The sequence below is a fragment of the Bicyclus anynana genome, chromosome 20 (genome assembly GCF_947172395.1).
Source record: "Bicyclus anynana chromosome 20, ilBicAnyn1.1, whole genome shotgun sequence".
Lineage (NCBI taxonomy): Eukaryota > Metazoa > Arthropoda > Insecta > Lepidoptera > Nymphalidae > Bicyclus > Bicyclus anynana.
In genome coordinates, this window is record NC_069102.1 from 12988311 (window position 1) to 13011359 (window position 23049).

At 38.1% G+C, this 23049-nt stretch overlaps 3 protein-coding genes across 7 annotated transcripts in view; 2 read left to right on the forward strand and 1 right to left on the reverse strand.

Moving 5' to 3' along the window:
* Positions 1-202: 202 nt before the first annotated feature.
* LOC112047653 (acyl-CoA-binding domain-containing protein 6) lies at positions 203-2103 on the forward strand. The gene is made up of 2 exons (XM_024084835.2): positions 203-923; positions 1265-2103. Exons 1-2 carry the CDS (start codon positions 269-271, stop codon positions 2014-2016), a joined length of 1407 nt encoding a protein of 468 aa, XP_023940603.2. The 5' UTR covers positions 203-268; the 3' UTR covers positions 2017-2103.
* Positions 2104-3131: 1028 nt separating this feature from the next.
* Positions 3132-16769, reverse strand: LOC112047655 (uncharacterized). The gene is made up of 10 exons (XM_052887756.1): positions 16611-16769; positions 16433-16524; positions 15239-15462; positions 14178-14338; positions 13257-13407; positions 12084-12227; positions 11400-11591; positions 10710-10849; positions 7592-9731; positions 3132-6611 (listed from the first exon to the last, which is right to left on the reverse strand). Exons 1-10 carry the CDS (start codon positions 16652-16654, stop codon positions 6483-6485), a joined length of 3417 nt encoding a protein of 1138 aa, XP_052743716.1. The 5' UTR covers positions 16655-16769; the 3' UTR covers positions 3132-6482.
* Positions 16770-18536: 1767 nt separating this feature from the next.
* LOC112047654 (E3 ubiquitin-protein ligase Nedd-4) overlaps positions 18537-23049 on the forward strand; it is a 42386-nt gene continuing 37873 nt past the window's right edge. The window contains exon 1 of one of the 5 annotated variants that reach the window (XM_052887684.1): positions 18537-18811. In XM_052887684.1, the coding sequence (XP_052743644.1) occupies positions 18668-18811 (144 nt within the window). In that variant the 5' untranslated portion in view covers positions 18537-18667. Of the gene's footprint in view, positions 18812-19961; positions 20310-23049 lie in introns of those variants that run through there. The other 4 variants (XM_052887683.1, XM_052887685.1, XM_052887687.1 and 1 more) reach the window with 4 other exon arrangements.

Sequence of the window (23049 nt, forward strand, 5' to 3'; positions counted from 1 at the left end):
CAATAATAACTATTTAAACTGTGAAAATATACACAAAAAAACCGAAAAAATCACCGAAGACTCACTAACACGTGCGTTAACCACTTCCTCTAGCGAGAAAAAAAAAAAAAAAAACGAGTAGCCTATTTCCACATTTTTATTTACACTGTAAATTGTAATCTCGCTGTCAACTGTCAAATGCACGTCAAAATCAAATGTAAATTTTTTGTTTCTGCTTCTATAAAATTATTTGGCTATTTAATAAAAATAATAAGAAAATGCTTATGCAATGAGCGATGGTCGTTCTGTTAGTGGCCAACTAAAGAAGTTCGTTTTCCGCGGGAAGTCATCGAGCAACGGCGATACCCGAGGTGAATATCTGGAGATCGTGATACCAGAGCTGTTATCGGCAGGTTACTCGTTCTACACGTGGCCCTCGGCGCCGCTGCTGGCCTGGTATTTGTGGACGCAGAGGAGACATTTACGCGGTCTTAGAGTTCTAGAGCTGGGTTGCGGGACCGGCTTGCCTGGTATTTTGGCGGCGAAGTGCGGCGCTCACGTGACGCTGACCGACAGCGTCGCTTTGCCGCGATCATTGCGACACTTATCTGCTTGCTGCGAGGCTAACGGCTTAGTTCCCAACCGAGACGTTCAAGTGCTAGGGCTCGCTTGGGGACTATTCTTAACAGACGTCCACAATTTACGCCCCGTAGATTTATTACTAGCCTCCGATTGCTTTTACGAACCCACGCAATTTGAAGAAGTGTTATCAACTGTTGCGTATTTCTTGGACGGTACTGACGCACGATTTTTGTGTGCTTACCAGGAGCGGAGCGCCGACTGGTCGATTGAAGCTCTGCTGAAGAAGTGGGGACTGAGAGGGGCTCTTCTCGACTTGGATTCACTGAGCGAGAGCACGGGCGTGGACTACAGAGCCTTGATTGGTGACCGGTCGTTGCATTTACTTGAAATAATCTCAGTGTAGGGTATGGCTAGTACAGCGAGAGCAGCCCGCCTGTATGTCGGCAATCTTCCTTGGACCATAGGCCACAGACAGCTAAGGGAGTACTTTGCTCAGTTTGGGCTAGTACAAAATGCTAGAGTAGTGTTTGATCGCTCCACTGGGTTGAGTAAAGGCTACGGTTTTGTTGAATTTGCATCTCCATCAGGTGCTGCTGATGCCACAAATAAACAAGTACACACACTAGAAGGACTAAATCTGAATGTACAACTTCAAAACAGTTAGATTTTATTAACAGAATAACCTAATTTACAATGGCCACAGCACTGCTGAATTCTGATTCTGATTTCTCTGATGACGATCAGCTAAGTCCTTTAGACAAATCTTTCAACAAAGCATCTGGTCATGTGAGGAAAATAACATCAAAACTTGATAATAATCAACTTTTAGAACTGTACGGTCTGTATAAGCAAAGCACTGAGGGAATATGTAACACTCCAAAGCCGGGATGGTTAGATGGAAAGGGGAGGAGAAAATGGGAAGCTTGGCGAACCCTTGGCGACATGTCCTTTGAAGAAGCTAAGCAGAAATATGTAGATTTGGTACAAAAGCTAGACCAAGATTTTAGCATTGCATCCCAAGGAGGCCCCAAAGAGTCGTGGGCTGCTGTATCGTCACTAAGATACTCTCCAGAACCAGCCCTAGTTCATAATGAGCTGACAATATTTGATGCAGCACGGGAAAACATGGGAGAAGTTGTTGCACAAATGTTGTCTGAAAATCCGGAACTAAAAAATATGAAAGATGACAATGGGCTAACAGCTATACATTGGGCATCCGACAGGGATGCAACTTATGCCTTGACCGAGTTGATAAAAGCTGGTTGTAATGTCAATGCTCTTGATGACGTTGACCAAACAGCCCTTCACTATGCAGTGGCATGCGACCATATTAAATCAATTCAAATATTAGTAGATGCTGGAGCGGATCTCTTAAAAGACAATGAGGATTGCACTCCTTTGGACTTGGCAGATAATGATGAGGTTCGGGCAATTCTGAACAGTGCTTTTAAATAGGACACCTAGTTATATGCCATTTTAATAATCACTTTGTATGTTTTAGTTATAGAATTGTAGTTAATGGGAATAAAGAGTTTTAATTATCCTGTTTTTTTAATTTTGTTTGAATGTTGAAGAGTTAGGTTTTTTATTTTAAGACAGCTTAGTACTTGACTGTTCTTACCTAATATTAACTGTTGATGCTGTCTAAGATCTCCCTGTATGGGACAATACTGGAATGCTTGGCTGCTTTGTCGCTGCTAGGGTGGTAACTAGCCACAACAGAAGTCTTATCACTAAACCAGACCAAAGCCAATTAGAAAATATAAAATCTTAATTAATAAATGAACCCAGGATAAACCAAAGTAACTAAGCCAAGTCTTTTTTTTTATTCTATACAAGTTAGACTATAATCTCACCTGATGTTGGGTTGGTAAGTGCTGATGCAATCTAAGATGGAAGCGGGCTAACTTGTAAGGATGAAATCCGCACCCCTTTTGGTTTCTACACGACATCGTACCGGAACGCTAAATCGCTTGGCGATACGTCTTTGCCGGTAGGGTGGTAACTAGCCACGGCTGAATGCTCCCACCAGCCAGTCCTGGACCATTTAAGAAAATCTAAATCGACCCAGCCGGAGGTCGAACCCAGGACCTTCGTCTTGTAAATCCACCGCGCTTACCACTGCGCCACGGAGGCCGTCAAAACTAGTCTAGTCTTCTATTTATTTTGAAACTAGCTGACCCTAGAATAGAAGATTATTCCACTTAATATTGCCTATTCCAAGTGGCAAACAAAATTATCAATATCAATTTATATGATGGGTCGTCTTTGAGGATTTCTAAATGTTTTTCTTAAACCACACCTCAAACCACAAAAAACGTGAATTCAGTATTAGCATTAATCTATAATTAAAAAAAAAATATTGAAATTGATTGTGTATGAGTAAGTCAAGTGGTATGACTAATTGAATACCTACACACACAATTAAATTTGTCTATATTGGTACTTTTTTTAATTTTTAACAGTGTTAATGATACGAAGTATACAAAACACTGTTAAAAAAACAATAACAAAATCAACCCCCCCCCACTGCGGGACATTTGAGTGCCCAAGGGTGGTCAGGGCTCCAGAGTGAGGAACCTCCTTACAATACGCGCCGTCTCAAGAATCACTGCCTTTTGTATCCGACCCTTGATCCAGCACTCCAGCAGTTAAGCAAATGATTCATAAGATGTCAGTTGAAGCTTTTCACTATAAGACCATTGACTGAAGCCTACTTAAGCAGGTAGGTAGTAGATACCATATCCATATGGAAAAATATGAACGAGAAGAAAGAAAACAAGAAATCAATATAGAAATGTTTAATTTGCATTTACATTAAGTTTTGGACAACATGAGTCTAGACCAGTGAGATGTTAAAACTTTAAGAGTCCCAACATTTCTGTTTTATAATGGGGATGATGACTAGGTTTGAATATATTGATTTTTATGATACATTCGGGTAAATAGGGTCAATGTTAACTAATTTATACATAAAAAGCAAAGATTGACTGGATATTTGCAAAATAAATGAGATTATAAAATTTCAAAAACTACTAAATTTTTTTTATCGTAATTAGATGAAAATTCATACAGTTTTAGCTTCCTTACATTAAATGTGACATTTTTTAATATTTGAACTATAAAGATAAACGCACAAATAACAAAGATATTAGTAATTTTGTTTGAACGCGCATACAAATCTAACGATCATTACATGCCTATGACGTCATTTTTTCGAGCCATTTTGTATGGGGCGTTTTTCAGAGATCCGCGGCAGCGCCGCAAATCTGACTCTTTAAATCCCTGTAGCTCCTTAGAAAGTAATGATCGCAGATACTCTGTTACTTTTACAAAATTGCTTTACTATTAGTATACTCTTAATTTATATACAATTTAAAAAACTGTCATCATCCCTATTAAATCATATTAAATTGCACCAACTTGAAAGGTCTATCAAATCTTGGTAACGATTAATTGAGGTTTATATGCGCAGAATCTATACTAATACTAGCGGACGCCCGCGACTTCGTCCGCGTGAAACTCGATTTAACTTTCAACTACCCCTACCCTACACCTACCCTACCCCTACCCTACCCTACCTTTTCCTGAATTTTCTTTGCTATAAACCTCACGGAGCCCGAGACCTTTCCAACGAATGCAAAACCGTGGAAATCGGTCCGTGCGTTCTGGAGTTATAGCGTCAGGAAGGAAAACCCGACATTTTTATATAGTAAAAAAAAATATTATGAAGAGGTAAACTTTGTGGTATTGTAGGGGGCAATCTCTGGATCTACTAAGCTAATTTTGAAAATTATATTTTCCACAAGAAATCCATTTTATTTGTGAGCGTCATATGCTATATTTTATATCTGTATTCACACAGGAACGGGAACTACGCGGTCCGTAATGTATAAACAAAAATATCAATTTTACAAGACACATTTTTGTACCTACAATGTACTACTTATGCATAGGTATACATTATAAATACCAGAAGACTTCAGCCCCAGTATTGCCTTTGAGACAATTCTCAAAGGCAATGCTAGGGTTGAAGTCTCTTCAAGTCGGTAATAACGCTCGGTAGGTATCTCTAAAAGTAATAACATCTCACTGATATAGACTATTAATTATTATAAATTATTATTATAATTATCAAACACATTATAAATTAACCTTCAAAATAAATTGAAACATTTTTAATTTAAGTAGTTAGTTTATAAATAAAAACATTTTTTCTTCCTTGGTCTACTAGTAAGTATTTTAAGTTAAGTGAAACTAAGCCTCAAGCTCCATTGTAAAGGGGCCGGAATCAACACCGACAGGTCGTGGGTTCAATCCCCGGCCGCTGTTCTTACAAAGATGAAATTTAGCAGAGAGGTAGTTTAACGGATTTTACGACAGGGCCGGATTAAAGAGATCTAAGGGCGGATGAAGTTTAATATGTTGCAGTATATAGAGGTAAAAAATTTAGCTGAATCCAAAAGTTAGTTAATTACAACCAATGATAATTTTATACTGTAGATCGGTTAAGTCCCTACAAAATCACCGCAAAAAGTGATCCGAACTACAGGCTACAAAACTGAGCTCACAGAAGCACAATTTTGTCTTTAATTCCGTTATTTATTTAAGTATGTATATATAGATTTTACACTTCCTGAACACACAACTCGACATTGTAGACGATATTTAGGTATTATTTGTTTAAATAACGTTCTTTGTTGACCACAAGTAACATTGAGATGTAGAAATTTCCTCTTTTAAGCGCCTCATTTTTCATGATCTAGTAACACATCTAACAGTATTTAACATCATTGATCACAACTATGAAAAAATACCCTAAACTGTGCGACCGAGGACTCGATTTGTATGGTTTGCTTAAATACCAAAACATTGAAGATAAATATTTACAAAACAACTTACAAACTACGAAGACAATATTGTATTTTTTGGAATCGAAAATACAGCTCTCTGTTCTGTTGTTCCATCGCAAAGAAAGAGAGGGCGATATTTTCGATTCGGCAGCTATTGGTCGATGTAGCGTTTGTGTAGTTGTGTATACACCGGTAGTGGGACAAAGCAGCCAGTCTATCTCTGGCATCGAGAGGAGGCGGACGTGCGCTGCTGTCCAGTGTAGTGGTGAGACGGTGACTTACTGCTATTACAGTAAGGACAAGGGACTTTACAGTCGACAATGTTTCAATCCCGAGATACAACGTATCACAACACCTGCCTATCCAAGTGGCATGTCGATTCTTTTTCTACGATCGCTAACGCTTCGAAAGCTAGAAAAATGTATGGGAATTACAGATCTTGATCACGTGACCGGTCGATAGCAAATGTCATTCCATACATCTTTCTAGCTCAGCTCCCGTGGATATGAATAATATGATGTATAAATGAGGATCTGGTTCAATAATTGTCTTATTAAATAATAAAAGTTTGTTTCTTTAAGAAAAATACATTTTTCTTGCTCAAAAAGTTCGCTGATGAACTACAAACCCAAACCAGCAGGAATAACGCTTATAAGGCTGTTACTATATCAGAAAATAACTCTGAGCACTATGCCGTCATTTCTGAGCGGTACAGGTGAGTGTGTTACTTTCTGATACAGTAACAGCCTTATAAACGTTATTCATGCTGGTTCATTTCACAGGTAATTTTTGTTCAAGGGCTTATGGTCTATAACATTTGAAGTAAATATACAAAGATATACAATACTATATATTATTATAGTACGGTTGGCAACCCTATGAGTGGCTGACATTACGAGCATCCAAAAAAAATAATTTTTGAAATCGGTCCAGGCGTCTTTGAGTAATCGGTGTACATACATAAAAAAAAAAAATACCGACAGAATTGAGAACCTCCTCCTTTTTGAAGTCGGTTAAAAACACAATCTCATTAAAGCCATTATTGGAGCTTCCTTGGTTTCCTTGGTTCTAAGTTTCCTTGGTTTCCTTGTGCGTGGCGTCTCCAGAGTCGAGCTGTTTGAGCAATCGGAACAGTGCTGCCGCCTCACGGATGCGGCTAAACTCTACGCAGAAGGCTTCTACTTCGATGAATAGTTCCTGTAAATAACAATAAGCTATTTGACACTTTTTTTTAAATGGTCTTAAAATTGTTCATTATCGTTCTCGTCATCAACCCATATTCGGCTCACTGCTGAGCTCGGGTCTCCTCTCAGAATGAGAGGGGTTAGGCCAATAGTCTACCACGCTGGAGAATGAAGGTAATTCTCTGGTATGCAGGTTTCCTCACGATGTTTTCCTTCATTGATTGAAACACGTGATATTTAATTTCTTAAAATGCACACAACTGAAAAGTTGGAGGTGCATGCCCCTGACCGGATTCGAACCCACACCCTCCAGAATCGGACGCAGAGGTCATATCCACTGGGCTATCACTGCATTATCGTTCTACTAGATTGAAAAAAAATATCATATTTGTTTGAGACGTGTTTACATGATAATTTAAATTTTTAAATATTTTTATTGACAATACGAGCCAAAACGCTGTCGGCCATGATGGTCTATATTACAACTGTTTCATGATGTCACGTTAACAAATCTTTTACCAAACGGAACGTTTCATAAAAATCATTTGATTAGTTAACAAATAGTTTGATGTTTAATGTAATAGTTTGACATCAAGTGTGACGTTACTATGTCAAAAAATGGACGACTTCGTTTTTGACGCTTGAAAATTTAGAAAAAAATACATTATTTTTAAATTAAATTTTATAAGAAATCCTTAACTTCATTTTATTTTCCGCCTCCCTTCCACCCCCAGCTGGTTTCCGGCTGTGGACTGGACTGTGGGCTGACGACATCAAGCGGTTCGCAGTGAGTCGCATTGATATGATGATGATGCTGATGGATGATGATGATGATGATGATGATGATGATGATGATGACGGTGACGATGATGATGATATAATGATGATGATGGTGATGATAATGATATGATGATGATGATATGATGTTGACGATGGTGGTGATGGATGATGTTGATGATGATGATGATGATGGATGATGATGATGATATAGACCTTGACGTTGATGATCTTGTTCCTGATGAGCGACTGCAGGAACACGCACACCAGCCGCACCAGCCGGTTCTGCATGTAGCGGTCGCGGATGGTCTCGCACGTCGATATGCAGTTGCTGATGATGATACGTAAGTAACAGACCTTGACGTTGATGATCTTGTTCCTGATGAGCGACTGCAGGAACACGCACACCAGCCGCACCAGCCGGTTCTGCATGTAGCGGTCGCGGATGGTCTCGCACGTCGATATGCAGTTGCTGATGATGATACGTAAGTAACAGACCTTGACGTTGATGATCTTGTTCCTGATGAGCGACTGCAGGAACACGCACACCAGCCGCACCAGCCGGTTCTGCATGTAGCGGTCGCGGATGGTCTCGCACGTCGATATGCAGTTGCTGATGATGATACGTAAGTAACAGACCTTGACGTTGATGATCTTGTTCCTGATGAGCGACTGCAGGAACACGCACACCAGCCGCACCAGCCGGTTCTGCATGTAGCGGTCGCGGATGGTCTCGCACGTCGATATGCAGTTGCTGATGATGATACGTAAGTAACAGACCTTGACGTTGATGATCTTGTTCCTGATGAGCGACTGCAGGAACACGCACACCAGCCGCACCAGCCGGTTCTGCATGTAGCGGTCGCGGATGGTCTCGCACGTCGATATGCAGTTGCTGATGATGATACGTAAGTAACAGACCTTGACGTTGATGATCTTGTTCCTGATGAGCGACTGCAGGAACACGCACACCAGCCGCACCAGCCGGTTCTGCATGTAGCGGTCGCGGATGGTCTCGCACGTCGATATGCAGTTGCTGATGATGATACGTAAGTAACAGACCTTGACGTTGATGATCTTGTTCCTGATGAGCGACTGCAGGAACACGCACACCAGCCGCACCAGCCGGTTCTGCATGTAGCGGTCGCGGATGGTCTCGCACGTCGATATGCAGTTGCTGATGATGATACGTAAGTAACAGACCTTGACGTTGATGATCTTGTTCCTGATGAGCGACTGCAGGAACACGCACACCAGCCGCACCAGCCGGTTCTGCATGTAGCGGTCGCGGATGGTCTCGCACGTCGATATGCAGTTGCTGATGATGATACGTAAGTAACAGACCTTGACGTTGATGATCTTGTTCCTGATGAGCGACTGCAGGAACACGCACACCAGCCGCACCAGCCGGTTCTGCATGTAGCGGTCGCGGATGGTCTCGCACGTCGATATGCAGTTGCTGATGATGATACGTAAGTAACAGACCTTGACGTTGATGATCTTGTTCCTGATGAGCGACTGCAGGAACACGCACACCAGCCGCACCAGCCGGTTCTGCATGTAGCGGTCGCGGATGGTCTCGCACGTCGATATGCAGTTGCTGATGATGATACGTAAGTAACAGACCTTGACGTTGATGATCTTGTTCCTGATGAGCGACTGCAGGAACACGCACACCAGCCGCACCAGCCGGTTCTGCATGTAGCGGTCGCGGATGGTCTCGCACGTCGATATGCAGTTGCTGATGATGATACGTAAGTAACAGACCTTGACGTTGATGATCTTGTTCCTGATGAGCGACTGCAGGAACACGCACACCAGCCGCACCAGCCGGTTCTGCATGTAGCGGTCGCGGATGGTCTCGCACGTCGATATGCAGTTGCTGATGATGATACGTAAGTAACAGACCTTGACGTTGATGATCTTGTTCCTGATGAGCGACTGCAGGAACACGCACACCAGCCGCACCAGCCGGTTCTGCATGTAGCGGTCGCGGATGGTCTCGCACGTCGATATGCAGTTGCTGATGATGATACGTAAGTAACAGACCTTGACGTTGATGATCTTGTTCCTGATGAGCGACTGCAGGAACACGCACACCAGCCGCACCAGCCGGTTCTGCATGTAGCGGTCGCGGATGGTCTCGCACGTCGATATGCAGTTGCTGATGATGATACGTAAGTAACAGACCTTGACGTTGATGATCTTGTTCCTGATGAGCGACTGCAGGAACACGCACACCAGCCGCACCAGCCGGTTCTGCATGTAGCGGTCGCGGATGGTCTCGCACGTCGATATGCAGTTGCTTATGTACAGATGCACGAACTCTACCGGCAGGTCCACCGACGTTGTCAACCTGCAAACGATTGTATATTACGAACGGACCAAGTCAGTCAGTCAGTCAGTCAAGTGGAATTCAGTAAGTCAAGCTTCGCTCTGACTTGCTAAATTGGACAACACCACTCAATGGGCTAGTACAGTTACGTAAGGAACCAAAGCTATCGGCGATAGAGGATTACAGCAATGTCTGATTAGTAACAATCTTTTATTTGCGCGAATTAAATATTGTAATAGCTGAATTAGAACTTCCTAACATGCGAAAAGTTGAGCCAACCCTTGCTGTTCCGATAGTCATTTCAGTCAATGGTCTTATAGCTAAAAGCTTCGACTTTAAACCAGTGACGGATTAAGCTAACTTGTTGCTCTAAGCAATCTTCCTGTGTGCCCCTCATCCTTAAGTGAACTACAAAGAAATAATAAATAAACAATGTAATGATTTAACTGCCCTGATTTTTAAATTCCTTTTTATCTCTTTCTTGAATATTCCTGTGCTTGTTTTTTTATTTCCTGGCCATCTCTGATCCCCCCTAGACGGGATGCCCTAAGCAATTGCTTGAATAACTTATAGGCTAATCCAGGACTGCCTTAACCAAGATAAGGCCATTGGATCTCGTATCGTATTCAGAGTATAAATACAGAAGGAAGTCCCTCAGTCCTAAACTCTGACAACCGGTTTCGTGGAGCCTCCAACTCCATGCATCCGAAGGAATTTAAAGTAAAAAATTCATATAGCAGCCAGCGAGGGACACCTAGAATGACATCCTGGAATTCGATACATATACTGCAAGACTTTAGCCACGAAAGGGACTGGGATAAAATAGCCGAAGCAGAAAGTTCCCTCGTCTTACTTGGAAAGGCCGCATTGCCTTGATGCCGGAAAACCCGCCAACTGACTAGGGGATGAGGATGTACCAGAAATACACAAATTGTTAAAAAAATGCTTGTGGCAGCCTAAATTCAGGTTTATTTTTCTGTTCCAGCAAAACACCTTTACCTGTTGACAACCTCCATGGAGTGCAGCGACATCTCCATGTTGACCAGCACGGAGAAGTAGTCGGTGATGTGCTGCGAGTGGATCAGTTTGAGCAGCACCGATATAGCCACCATCGGGTTGTTCTCCACCAAGTCGGGCAACTGGAGAACAATTGTTTTTCTCTTTTACTAGGCCTAAGATGCGGTAACGAAATATCTGGTAAAGAGAGAAAGAGATATAGTCGACCCGTAGTGGCGGATCGGAAAATATCTTCCTCTCTCTTTCGCATCATGTATGAACAAGGACATATTAAGATTAATTAATAAAATTTAGACTTAAATTAAAAATCATCTATTTATTCAAATTTTCTAAACATCAAAAATGCTGTCATTTTGTGACGTCACAATGACACTTGTCAAACTATTTAACTAATACTTTTGTAAAAACGCTCCGTTTGTAAGGCATATGTTATAGAGACGTCATGAAACAGTTGAAATATAGATTATAGACCGTCATGGCCGACATGCGTTTTGGCTCGTACTGTTAAAACATATTTAAAAAATTAAATTTTCATGTAATTAAGTCTCAAAAAATATAAAAAAAAAATTTCAATCTAGTAGAACGTTAAGGAACTATTCAAGACAATTAAAAAAAAGTATCAACTTGCCTATTGGCTTTCCTACTCTGTGATTGGCTGATCCATAAACATACCTGGTAGGGCGTGACCTCTATCTGGTACACAATGTCGGGGTCCTGCTCCAGCAGCGCCAACAGCCTCTGCTGGTGCGGCACGCTTAAAGCTGACTTCAGAGCTAACTGAGTCAGCTCCTGTGCCTCTCCCACCGGGGTTTTGCTCTCTTTCTCCTCTGATTTCTTCTCTTCTGGCTTTTCCTTCTTCTCTTCCTGTAAAATTTTCGAATCTGTATGTCTACAATACGTGATAGCCCAGTGGATATGACCTCTGCTTCCGATTCCGGAGGGAGGTGGGTTCGAATCCGGTCAGGGGCATGCAACTGTTCAGTTGTGTGCATTTTAAGAAACTTAAATATCACGTGTCTCAAACGGTGAAGGTAAACATCGTGAGGAAACCTGCATACCAGAGAATTTTCTTAGTTCTCTGTGTGTGTGAAGTCTGCCAATCCGCATTGGGCCAGCGTGGTGGAGACTGGAGCTCAGTAGTGAGCCGAATATGGGTTGATAACGATGTCTACAATCAAATTTCGCGAGATCTCGAAATCCGCAAACATAAAATTTGACAAGGAGGTATAATTTGATGCAATTTTAATGACGTTTCGATTGCTTTCCGATTAATTAAAGTTCGAGTGAAACGGGAAATTTTGTCATATTTTACAGATATAGCAAATAGTCTTCATTAAAAAAAAATAATAATATTACCTTAACTTTAACTTCTTTGGGCACATTCTGTGTCCGCTTGTCTACTTTCTCCGGTACTGTTGCCTTGAGTCCTATGAGACCGTCGACATCTGAATCGTAAAGAGGCACATAAGTGCCTCGGTTCACTAGATTCTTCCACACTCCCTGTTTATAATAAAATCATATTGTTACACTTACTTAAAGACTTATATTAATAAGAGACGAGACGAATATCTTAGCATTCCATGGATTCACCGTGCGGGTGCCGGGTCCATCGCGTGGTAGAGAGAAAAACTCCGAGCAGAGTCCTGAACTTGTGAATACAGGATGTAGGGTTAAGGAATTAACTTTTTTACAAAAAAATTAAACCGACTTCAAAGAAGCATTACCTACACTAAAAAGCGAAAAATTACATCATACTTATGTCATTTCTATTGATCGGTTTTGATGCTATGCGAAATAGACTGTATGACTGTATGTGTATTCATATTGATTTTTGGCACCGCCTTTTTGTTGAGTAGATTTAATTTTTCTGTTTTAATGTGTCTGACTGTAGGCGCCACAGTATGGCCATTTTTTTATATTTTAGTTATTTTGATTTTAACACAAAACTACTAAACTGATTTTGATGAAAATTTAATGGGACCCATCAGGAAGTGTACTCCTTTAACTGAAAAAATAATTTATAAAATCGCTTCAAATTACGAAGTTATGAGGTACCAAACATTAAAAAAACATATGCTTGGAATTGAGAACCTCCTCCTTTTTTTTAAATCGGTTAAAAATAAGGAATATGCATGTATTTCACTAATATTATATAGAGGAAGAGTTTGTGGTATTGTAATCTCTGAATGTACAGAACCAATTTTGAAAATTGTTTTACCGCAAGAAGCCTCTCAGCAAATAGCGAATCGTCATATCATTATCATATCAGCCGATAGACGTCCACTGCAGGCCATAGGCCTTTTGTAGGGACTTTCAAATATCACGAACCTGAGCTGTCTGCATCCACAAAATATTTCAAAAAATATTATCTGGTTTTAATTTAAATCACACGAATATTTCTTATTGAGTAATATTAATTCATTAAGTAGTATGCTTTGGAAATGTGGATTCTAATTGTAATTTAAAAAAATTTTAATGACTTCTTGTTTTTTCATTTCACCAACAATAAAAATAATAAAAAAGAATTGCCTCATCAGAAAAGGAATAATCCATGGGATCCAACATAAACAGTGGTGGTGGTATGGGGCCCGACGGCTGCAGAGTCCGGTGCAACGGCAGATATTCATTTGACATCAATGCTTCCAGAAGCTCTTTCATAGCCAACCGGTTTGGTGCACTTCTGTGTAGGGGATAATAAACCATAGAGTATAATAGAGGCATAAAGAATAAATATAATGTTTCAAATTAGAATAAAAATGTAAATCAGCTATATTGGACAACATACTGTCAGCAACTTCAGGTTTTTATTGTGGAAAATAAAAAAAATAACTATTTAAGTAAAATTTCCATTTTTATTTAAATAGTAAAATCTACTTGGTTGAACCAGTTACCAAATGATTAGGTAAGGTCAATCCTGATGTCTTGTGGCAGATATTGGAGCAGAGGATTTAAATGGTTCCAACACCTGAATTGAAAACCCAAATTATTATTTTCCAAAAATCTAGGGTGACCAAATTATATATTTTTTTCAGATATTTCAAAATTTTCTATCTTGAATCAGTTTTTTCAATGCTGTAGCTACAGGAATTAAGATATTGGAGATCTGATTTTTGTTGAACATTACAGATTAAATTACCAATGCACTGTAGTACTATTTTTATAAATAATGTTTTATTTATTTTGTACAAGGAGCTTTGAATGCAATAATTATTTTTCTTTCGTTAAGATAACCCATTTTTAATAATTTTGAAAAATCCAAAAAAAAAATATATAACTTGGTCACCCTAGGGATTTTTGGAAAACTATTCAAATTAGTTTTAGATAATTAGGTGGTGTATCTACTATTTGCTTTTTATCTATTAATTACGAGACACCCTGTATATGTATAATATATAAGATTTGGACTAATACCTTTCCAAACTGGTTTCCTGAATAATATACATTACTCACCCATCACTTAGAGCCACTAGTGCAGGCACAGTAGCTTTTGCCACAGCACTAACGTCAGCCACCCTTTCAGAAATTACTGTCTGCAGTGAGGAATAGTCAAAGTCCAGCTCTTTTGATGACACTTCACATAGCATCACCTGTTTTGCAGACTTTTTGAATACCTGTAATATGGAAAATACAGTCATATTATGAACACTCTTTAAAGATACAGGCATACCTCCTTATAAGATATGAGCCAGAATGGCATTAGACCCACTGTGCTTCTACAATGCTGATATACAATGACTGATCCTTACAATATATATACTACAATACAATATAATACAAAGATAACCTCTGTTATGTTAGTGGTATGTGCAGTGGATGTACAAGACAGAGTCCTGGGTTTGATCCCTCAACCGCAATCTGAATGGAGATTTTCTTAATTGGTCCAAGTTTGGTAGGTAAAGCTCTGCCGTGTCAAGTTACCACCCTACCGACAGGTTTACCACAAAGCTATTAAGCATTAACCATCAAGCACTAACCATCAAGTGAGATTGTAGTCAAGGGCTAACTTGTAGAAAATTTAAAAAAAAAATCTTTTTTATCTAGTTACTAGCTGACGCCGCGCGGTTTTACCCGCGTGGTTCCCGTTCCCGTAGAAATATGGGGATAATATATAGCCTATAGCCTTCCTCGATAAATGGGCTATCTAAGAGTGAAAGAATTTTTCAAATCGGACCAATAGTTCCTAGGATTAGCGCGTTCAATCAAACAAACAAACAAACTCTTCAGCTTTATAATATTAGTATAGATGTATGCCTATTGTTTAAGAATTTAAACTATTGTGGGTGTTATTCATATTAATTGATTATGAAACACGGCTAAAACTCACGTGATATTAGGTCGGAGTATGCCCGACTAGTTTCAAACCCATACGGGGCCCTTAGTCATGAGCTGGTACTTACATCGCGGCACTTCATTTTTTTTTTTGGATCATGTGTTGTTAAGTATTTACAGCAATATTCTCACTGGTTTTTAGTGCATGACACATGTTTAGTATATAGTATAGTTATACTCACATCTTTAATATTAGCCGGTATAAACCCATGCAGCTGTGCTATGAACAGTCTCTCTTGTGGTGCCAGGGGCAGTAACCCTGGCTTACCATCCAGCAGGTGGAGGAACAAGGGGCTAAAGGGGTTCTCACCCTTATAGAATTCAAATATCAGTGCTAGAGCTACCACCCTTTGACCTGGCAGTGGTAGGTCGCCCCCTGTGACTAAGGATGTTAGCAGAAGTGATACTGAAAAAGAAAGATTAGTAGCATTATTTTTATTGTTCTCACGATAAGGCGCACTCATACTTAGGAACTTTGGAAAATAAAATTTACATTTTTGATTTTATTTATCACCATTATTTTATATTAATATAATTATAGCCTTTAAAAGTTAACACTGAGCAAACAAAATTTATATTTCTCATAGCAGTCTTCTTAAAGAAAGAAAGAAAGCATTTTATCTTCAATTCAATTCAATTTGAATTGAAGAAAAAATGCTTTCTTTCTTTTTCTATCTTTCACTTTCTTTCTCATCTATGTGACGTAGTTGTTTTCATGAAAATTCATATTTTCTAATATTCCAAGATCAAATAGCATTAATCTGCACAATTTGACAAAAGTATCTTGCATATGGCTCCAAAAATTTATAACAACTTGCCACAACACTTGGCAGACGGAAGCATCAGCAAGCTTCAAGAAAATATTAAAGAATTTCCAATGCAAAAATGTAAATACTACTAGAAGAGTACTTTGTTGAAGCTTCAGAAAAATAGTTGTTCATTTGTTTCTATTTAACTAAATATCATTTAATTTTATTGTAATTAAATATTTGTATACCTATTAATGGTCAAACATTATTACTTATTACATATACATAAGAACATCTTTGTATGACTAAATAAAATGTTACTTGCAAATGAATGATTTTGATTCATAAATTGAGCTAGATTTATTGTGATGACCTTTCTACTATCAGAAGACAGTGTTGGTGTGAAAAACTGAATCAGAAATAGAGACACATCTAAGTGGTCGTGTAGCGGCTCTGCAGGTCTTCACAAGGTCCCTGTATCCAGTTGAATGCTTTCTATTTAAAGGGATTTTAAGTATTCTCTACATTCTAAGGCAAATGGTTCTACGGGTTATACTTAAAATTAAAAATAAAGTATTAAGTGCATACAGTTCATCTTATATGTTCATAATTTAAAAAAGTACTAACAATTAAAATGTTCCGATTTCGGAAACCTCTTTTGCACTTGTATACAAATAGACTCCAGGCTCTGAGAATCGACTGTTTGTTCTGAAAATAAACTATAAACAAAAGCGAACATTACAAAACTGCTGTGTAAACTTCAAGTGGGTATTTAGGTTATATGGGTTATTTAAAAGAAACACACTCTAATATATATTTGCTGTTCTCGTTGATCAGTTGTTGGGACATCTTTATCGATGTTTTAGTTAGAAGCTTTTTCTAAAAGTTTTAATGGCGATCTAAAAACTCCATACTTATCGCCAGTAAACCGTAATTGTAAAACAAAACATTGACAAAAGTCAAAAGTAAAAAATGACAACAAAACCGAAAACGAACATGACATTTGAACATAGATATATAGTCTATGCATTTGAAACAGTGACATTGACAAAAGATTCGTTTAAGTGTGATTTTATTAGTTTATGTGGCTCTGAGTTCTACTCATTTTGAACAGTATGAAAATACTATAGATACGTGAAGGCTTCTAAGAACCCGGCCATTAAAAAAAAACTCCAATGCACTTGATAAAATGCGCGCATTTTTATTTTTATTGAACTGAAATTAAGCTATATGACATGCAAGTATTAGTAATATACACTAATAATACATGCATGCTAAATTCTCATTGCCAAGAATTTCTATTGTTCAAAAACAGCCAAATGAAAATTAAAGATCAATAATTTTGCTGTGGGTTTTTGCAGAAGATGTCGACGTTTGATAGATTCAGAGTTCTTTGCTGTTGTTTTAAATCTTTCAGCTTTAGTAAAGTTCAGAAAAGAGTATTTAACATACATGTACTAATCTAAAATAAAGGTTGTGGTATTGTATGGTAATCTCTGGATTTACTGAACCGATTTTGAAAATTCTTTGAACACTTTATAGACACGTTATTTGTATATCATTAAACATACATGTACTAATCTTAAAAAGAGGTTGTGGTATTTTACGGTAATCTATGGACTAACTAAACAGTTTTTGAAATTTTTTTTAACACTAGAAAGACACGTTATCAACCCATATTCAGCTCACTGCTGAGCTCGAGCTCCTTTCATAATGAGAGGGGTTAGGCTGAATATAGTGGCGTAGCGTGCCTTCAAGGGGCCATGTATCAATATTAGTTGGGGGGCCAAAATGAAGGGTAACGAATTCTCAGTAAAACAAAATGCTTGTTATTTTATATGATGTTTTCAACTTTCGGGTACACTTTTAACCCAAAAAAAACGGTTTTAACTTTTATCGTTTCTGAATTCTACAGTTTTTTATGATTTTATTAGGGAAGCACTTTACTAATTTGCTTTCACATGTAAGGGGCCCTTGTAGTTCGGGGGCCCCGTATCATGGATATGGCTGAATAGTCCACCAAACTGACCCAATGCGGATTAATAGACTTCACACACGCAGAGACTTAAGAAAACTCTCTGGTATGCAGGTTTCCTCATTTCCTTCACCATTTGAGGCACGTGATATTTAACTTCTTTAAATGCACATAACTCAAAAGTGGGAGGTTCATGCCCCGGACCTACACCCTCTGGAATCGAAGGCAGATCATGTGTCATATCCACCGGGCTATCAAGGCTATAATTATCTCCGTATTGTCACGGGAACGGGGATTGAAACTGCGGGGCGTAGGTTTTTTTGATATAGACTAAGTTATACAAAAAATAGGATAGGTAACATATTTTCATTACTGAAATCACAGGTCACAACAAAATAAAATTAATAGTATTAGTAATTGTGTAATAAATCACACGCAAATGCAAAAGTAACTAGATCCAACTGTTATTATATTGTTTTGTTAGCGCATTTTCGCAAGTAATGAAAAAAGTAGGTCGCCCGTTAAACCACCGCCTAGGCTATAAAGAAAATGTCTCAATAACTGATACCGTTATCAGCTAAATTAGCGCGAAACAATAGCGTTGAAAGTTTCGTGTACCGGCCCAAAACCGTATTATCGCTGCTATGCTAATTGTGCTCGTTCGTCGCTTTATCACTCATTTTCTTGGTCCGATAAGATTAGAGCAGTCATATGGAGCGTACGAACGCCATCTTTATTAACTTTTGTTTAAGATTTTCATAAATATTTAACTGTTATTACAATTTATTAGTTTTTTTTTTTTAATATTTAGTTGTTTGTGTTTTGTGTTAGTGTGGTGATGTTTTTGCGCGTTTCGTCGCGAGAAATGTGTGATATTGGTTAAAGTCATGCATAATCCAAGGCCGCTTGAGTTTATATCATGGATCGAGCGCGAGCCACATCGCAGCCGATCTTCGTCGTTGTCGGCTTCGTCGTGGCGGAGGACAAACGCCTCCGTTCGTCATGAGCCAAGGCTTTCTTTACAGTATCAGGTGAACGTTGACTATTTTCGAATTTAGAATCATTTTTTTTTATTTAATGAGAAGTAGGCCCTTGACTGCGTTCTCACCGTGACGATGTAGTCTAACATGGAAGTGGACTAACTTAACTAATTACTTACTACATTTACATAAAACTGAAGTGTCTTTCTGTGATTTCAAAACTACTGTCATTTCTCAAGTGCAGATATTAGTTATTTACGCGATACTAAAACACAATCTAACATTTTTTTTAAATTCTTGTCTGTCTTGCTGTTTGTTCGGGCTAATGTTTGGGAAGGTTGGACCTATTTTATTGAGATTTTCACGCGATACTAAAACATAATCTAACTTTTTTTAAATTTTTATCTGTTTTGCTGTCTGTTCTGGCTGATGTTTGAAAAAGCTGGACCGATTTTATTGAGATTTTCACTGGGAGATAAAGGAAGTTGTTGAGCAACATTTATATGTCCTCTAAGTATCCTGTAAGAATCCATGGTTTCTTGGAACTTTGTAATTTGTAATAAACAAGATTTTTAACCTAGCCTCATGATGGTTGTATTATTATATCATGCAAAAACGACTGAAATGATTTTGATAATATTTTATAGCAAGTAGGTAACTACTTTAAGCTGAACATTAAGAAAACGCATAGTTATGCTATAATTAATTATTACACCTGGCACGAAGTTTCATGTGAAAGGATGGTATAGAACCACAATTGAATTGTTTAACTGATATTTTTAAAAGATACTTTAGTCTTCCACTTCCATTGTGCCTACATCACAAAAAACTCGGAAAAAAAAGATTAGTTTTGTAAGGTTTATTACTTAGGATCTATCATACGATAAGTACTAAGGCAATTTGGCCTTGCCTATTGAAAGAAGTGACCTTCGATGAATCACGATGTTTGCCGTTACTGAGGTAGCGCGTGATGAATAATAATTATAAATATAATATCAAAGAAGATTTATAAAATTAACCAACCAGCCCCATATTTGATAATCTAAAGATATTAGGGATTAATGCGTTTTAACCACTAAGCCATCGGGGAACCATTTAACATTAATATATGGTAAATAAATGCCTAAAGTTTTGCGTGAAACGTGTGGTACAAAAAAATAATAGAAAACACTATGGTTTAATATCTATGACAAAGGTTTGTCATAAACAGCTGTCAGTTGGTTGTCAATTTGTCATGCAAGGTGCAGACAATATTTTCCGTGATATGTATTTTAGTTTTTGTTTGTATATTTCCTTAACCGTGGTAGTGGTTTAGTGTCGTAGTTAGTGTTTGTTTTCCTAGTTTTATACAACCCCGATGGTCTCCCACGAGACCGAAACATGAAACTGTACCTGCGGCGGTGTTAAAAGGAACACTTTAGACGTGTCAAGAACCCAAGTTATTTTCAACTGATGAGCTTTTTTAGCAAAGCTACTCCAATTGTTTTGTATTGCGATTATTAATTTGTTTGATTTCACATGGGTGATGGCTTGGCAATCGGATTCACGTGTGAGTTTCATTGAAATGTTGTTTTAAAACCACTAATGAGTTTTCGATACTAGCCAAGGCTTTTACCAATTTCGTATTAAACTGTAAGCATGCACACGTCCTTGTGATTGGTTTAGCATTTTAATGGACTATTTGAGAAGTCAATCGCGCTAATAGGCCTCTACATACATTTTAACGCTCATATAGGCTGTATGTGTAAAGTAGTGTTAGATATTGTTGTCTTGCTTAAGCCTGTTAATGGGATTTAAATGTCCGTTTTATATATTTTTATCCGCTAGAATCCTATCTACTTCACTTAGTTTCACACTACATTGATTTCATTTCACACATTAACTAAATGTTCTTTTTATAGTGAAACTTCTTTAGATTTGTTGTGATTTGAAACTTGATGGAACAAAAATGCGACAGGCCAAATAGAGATATAAAACTAAGCCAGCAGTAGAATAACTAATACAGTAACACTAACACATTTTAGGAGTTCTTTATGTGACATGCTTTGAAGCTGGACGTGGACAAAGTGTTAGACTTTGTCCGCCCTCAGAAATACTTAATCCGACCCTCTCACAAAATCTGTTCTTATACTAAGTATACCTCCCTGCCCAATTTCATCTTAGTATGTCAGTGTTTTTCTATCTTTTATGATTAATTTTGCTTTAATATATTTAGATAAAGATAAGTAGATTCACAAGTTAGTTTTTATGACATTTGAGCACAAGAAAACCCATATTAGGACTTTCCCAATATAAATATAAAAAAAATATAAATATTTTTTAAAGTAAAATAATTGGTTTTTTATAAATAAAGAAATGAATCTATTATACCGATTATGAAGATAAAGTTTAGTTAATATAAAACAAAAGCCACGCAGGCTAACTTGCAAGCTACTTAATTGATAAAAAGCTAAATCAGTTTTAAAATTTCTTTTTAACAAATTATTGACAAAGAATACACTAGGGAACTTAATTTAACTTATCCTAATAACTATACAAATCATGGAACGTAGAATGGTGGCAAGAATACTGGCTGCATGTTTGCATTGGACAGCCAGGCTGATCCTTTGAGCAAAAAAGCCCTTCTGTCACCAGTCGAGGCAATTAGCCACGGTGAGATGATTCGAAGGATTTGTTTGGAAGAAACAATTATGTAACTCTCAGTCATACTTTTGTTTTAAATTATAAATTCTTTGAGGACCTAAAGTCTGTAATCCGTCCCTGCCTAAGCAGAATCAAGCATTTGTATTAAATGTTAAGCTTACATATGCTTCATAATTTTTATTTCACAACAAATTGAAATTTAAATTAGGTATTCTTTAAAATTAAAAATTTTTACTACTGATTTATTTCTACTTATTAAGTAGTTAATAAGAATAAATGGAGTTTTATAAATCTAGTTACAATGACTCATTCATATCATATCAAGTTATAATTTTGTCTTTTAATTAAACTATGAGGTCATACAATATCCTGCTAGAGATATGCCACAGTCATTACTCATCTTTGGGCCGAGTTTAAATTGATTGTACGTTTAAAGAGAAGACACCTGCTGCTACTAAGCAGGATACAGTGCAAATGCACTGCTTGCCCTGAAGACTAATTAGGATTGTTTTTTTTTAATCTTTTCCAGTAAACCCTTGACTACAATCTCACCTGATGGTAAGTGATGATGCAATCTACGATGTCAGCAGGCTAACTTGTTAGGAGGAGGATGAGAATCCACACCCCTTTTGGTCTCTACACGACATTGTACCGGATCACTAAATCGCTTGGCGGTATGTCTTTGTTGTTAGGGTGGTAACTAGCCAAAGCCGCCCACCAGCCAGACCTGAACCAATTAAGAAAACCTCAATCGGCCCAGCCGGGGATTGAACCCAGGACCTCCGTCTTGTAAATCCACCGTGCATACCACTGCGCCACATAGGTTGTCACTTGTGTGTTGAAGAAGTTTTCCACTTTGTACAATTTATATGTACCCTATATTTAAGCCACTTCTTCCCTACCCCTACCGACCCTACACCTACTCTACCCCTACCCTGCCCTACCCTATTTACTAGAGAATGTGATAATGTATTGTTTGGTCTGGGTGGATTTTGCTACTTGGTGACTGGTGTTGTTAATTTTTCATATAGAATAGTAAAATAAATATACTGTCCTACTACAACAAAAACACTATACACATAAATTTTTCATGTCACTTTTTGGATTAGCATGTGTCAATGACATATTATGTGAAGAGACAAAGGCATATTGTTGAATCTCAGACTACAAAGGACTCCAGGAGGTGTGATTGTGTTGTAGGAATAAAGTCATTTAAACTATTCTTTTTTGGTCTAATTTCACAAACAACCAATTTGTCACTCTGTATGACTGTATGCCATGTTGTGTGACTGCACACAGGCACCTTTTTAGACACAATGCATGCTTTATAATGATAGCCGAACATGGCTTCTGGTGTTTTCTGTATTCTGAGTGTCATATAATAGCGGCAGAGTGAAAATATCTCTAATATTATTCTCTCTCACTCTGTCTTCCCTACACAGTGAAAGAGAGAGCAATATTTCTATTGTGCGGCTATTGATCCACATTAGTTGTTTTCTCATCTCAGGAGATGTGGTGCGTATCGTAGGCCTTTGCTAGTAGAGATTAAATTTTGATGCTATGTCATCAGCATCATCATCATTATCAACCCATATTCGGTTCACTGCTGAGCAGGAGTCTCCCCACAAAATGAGAGGGGTTAGGCC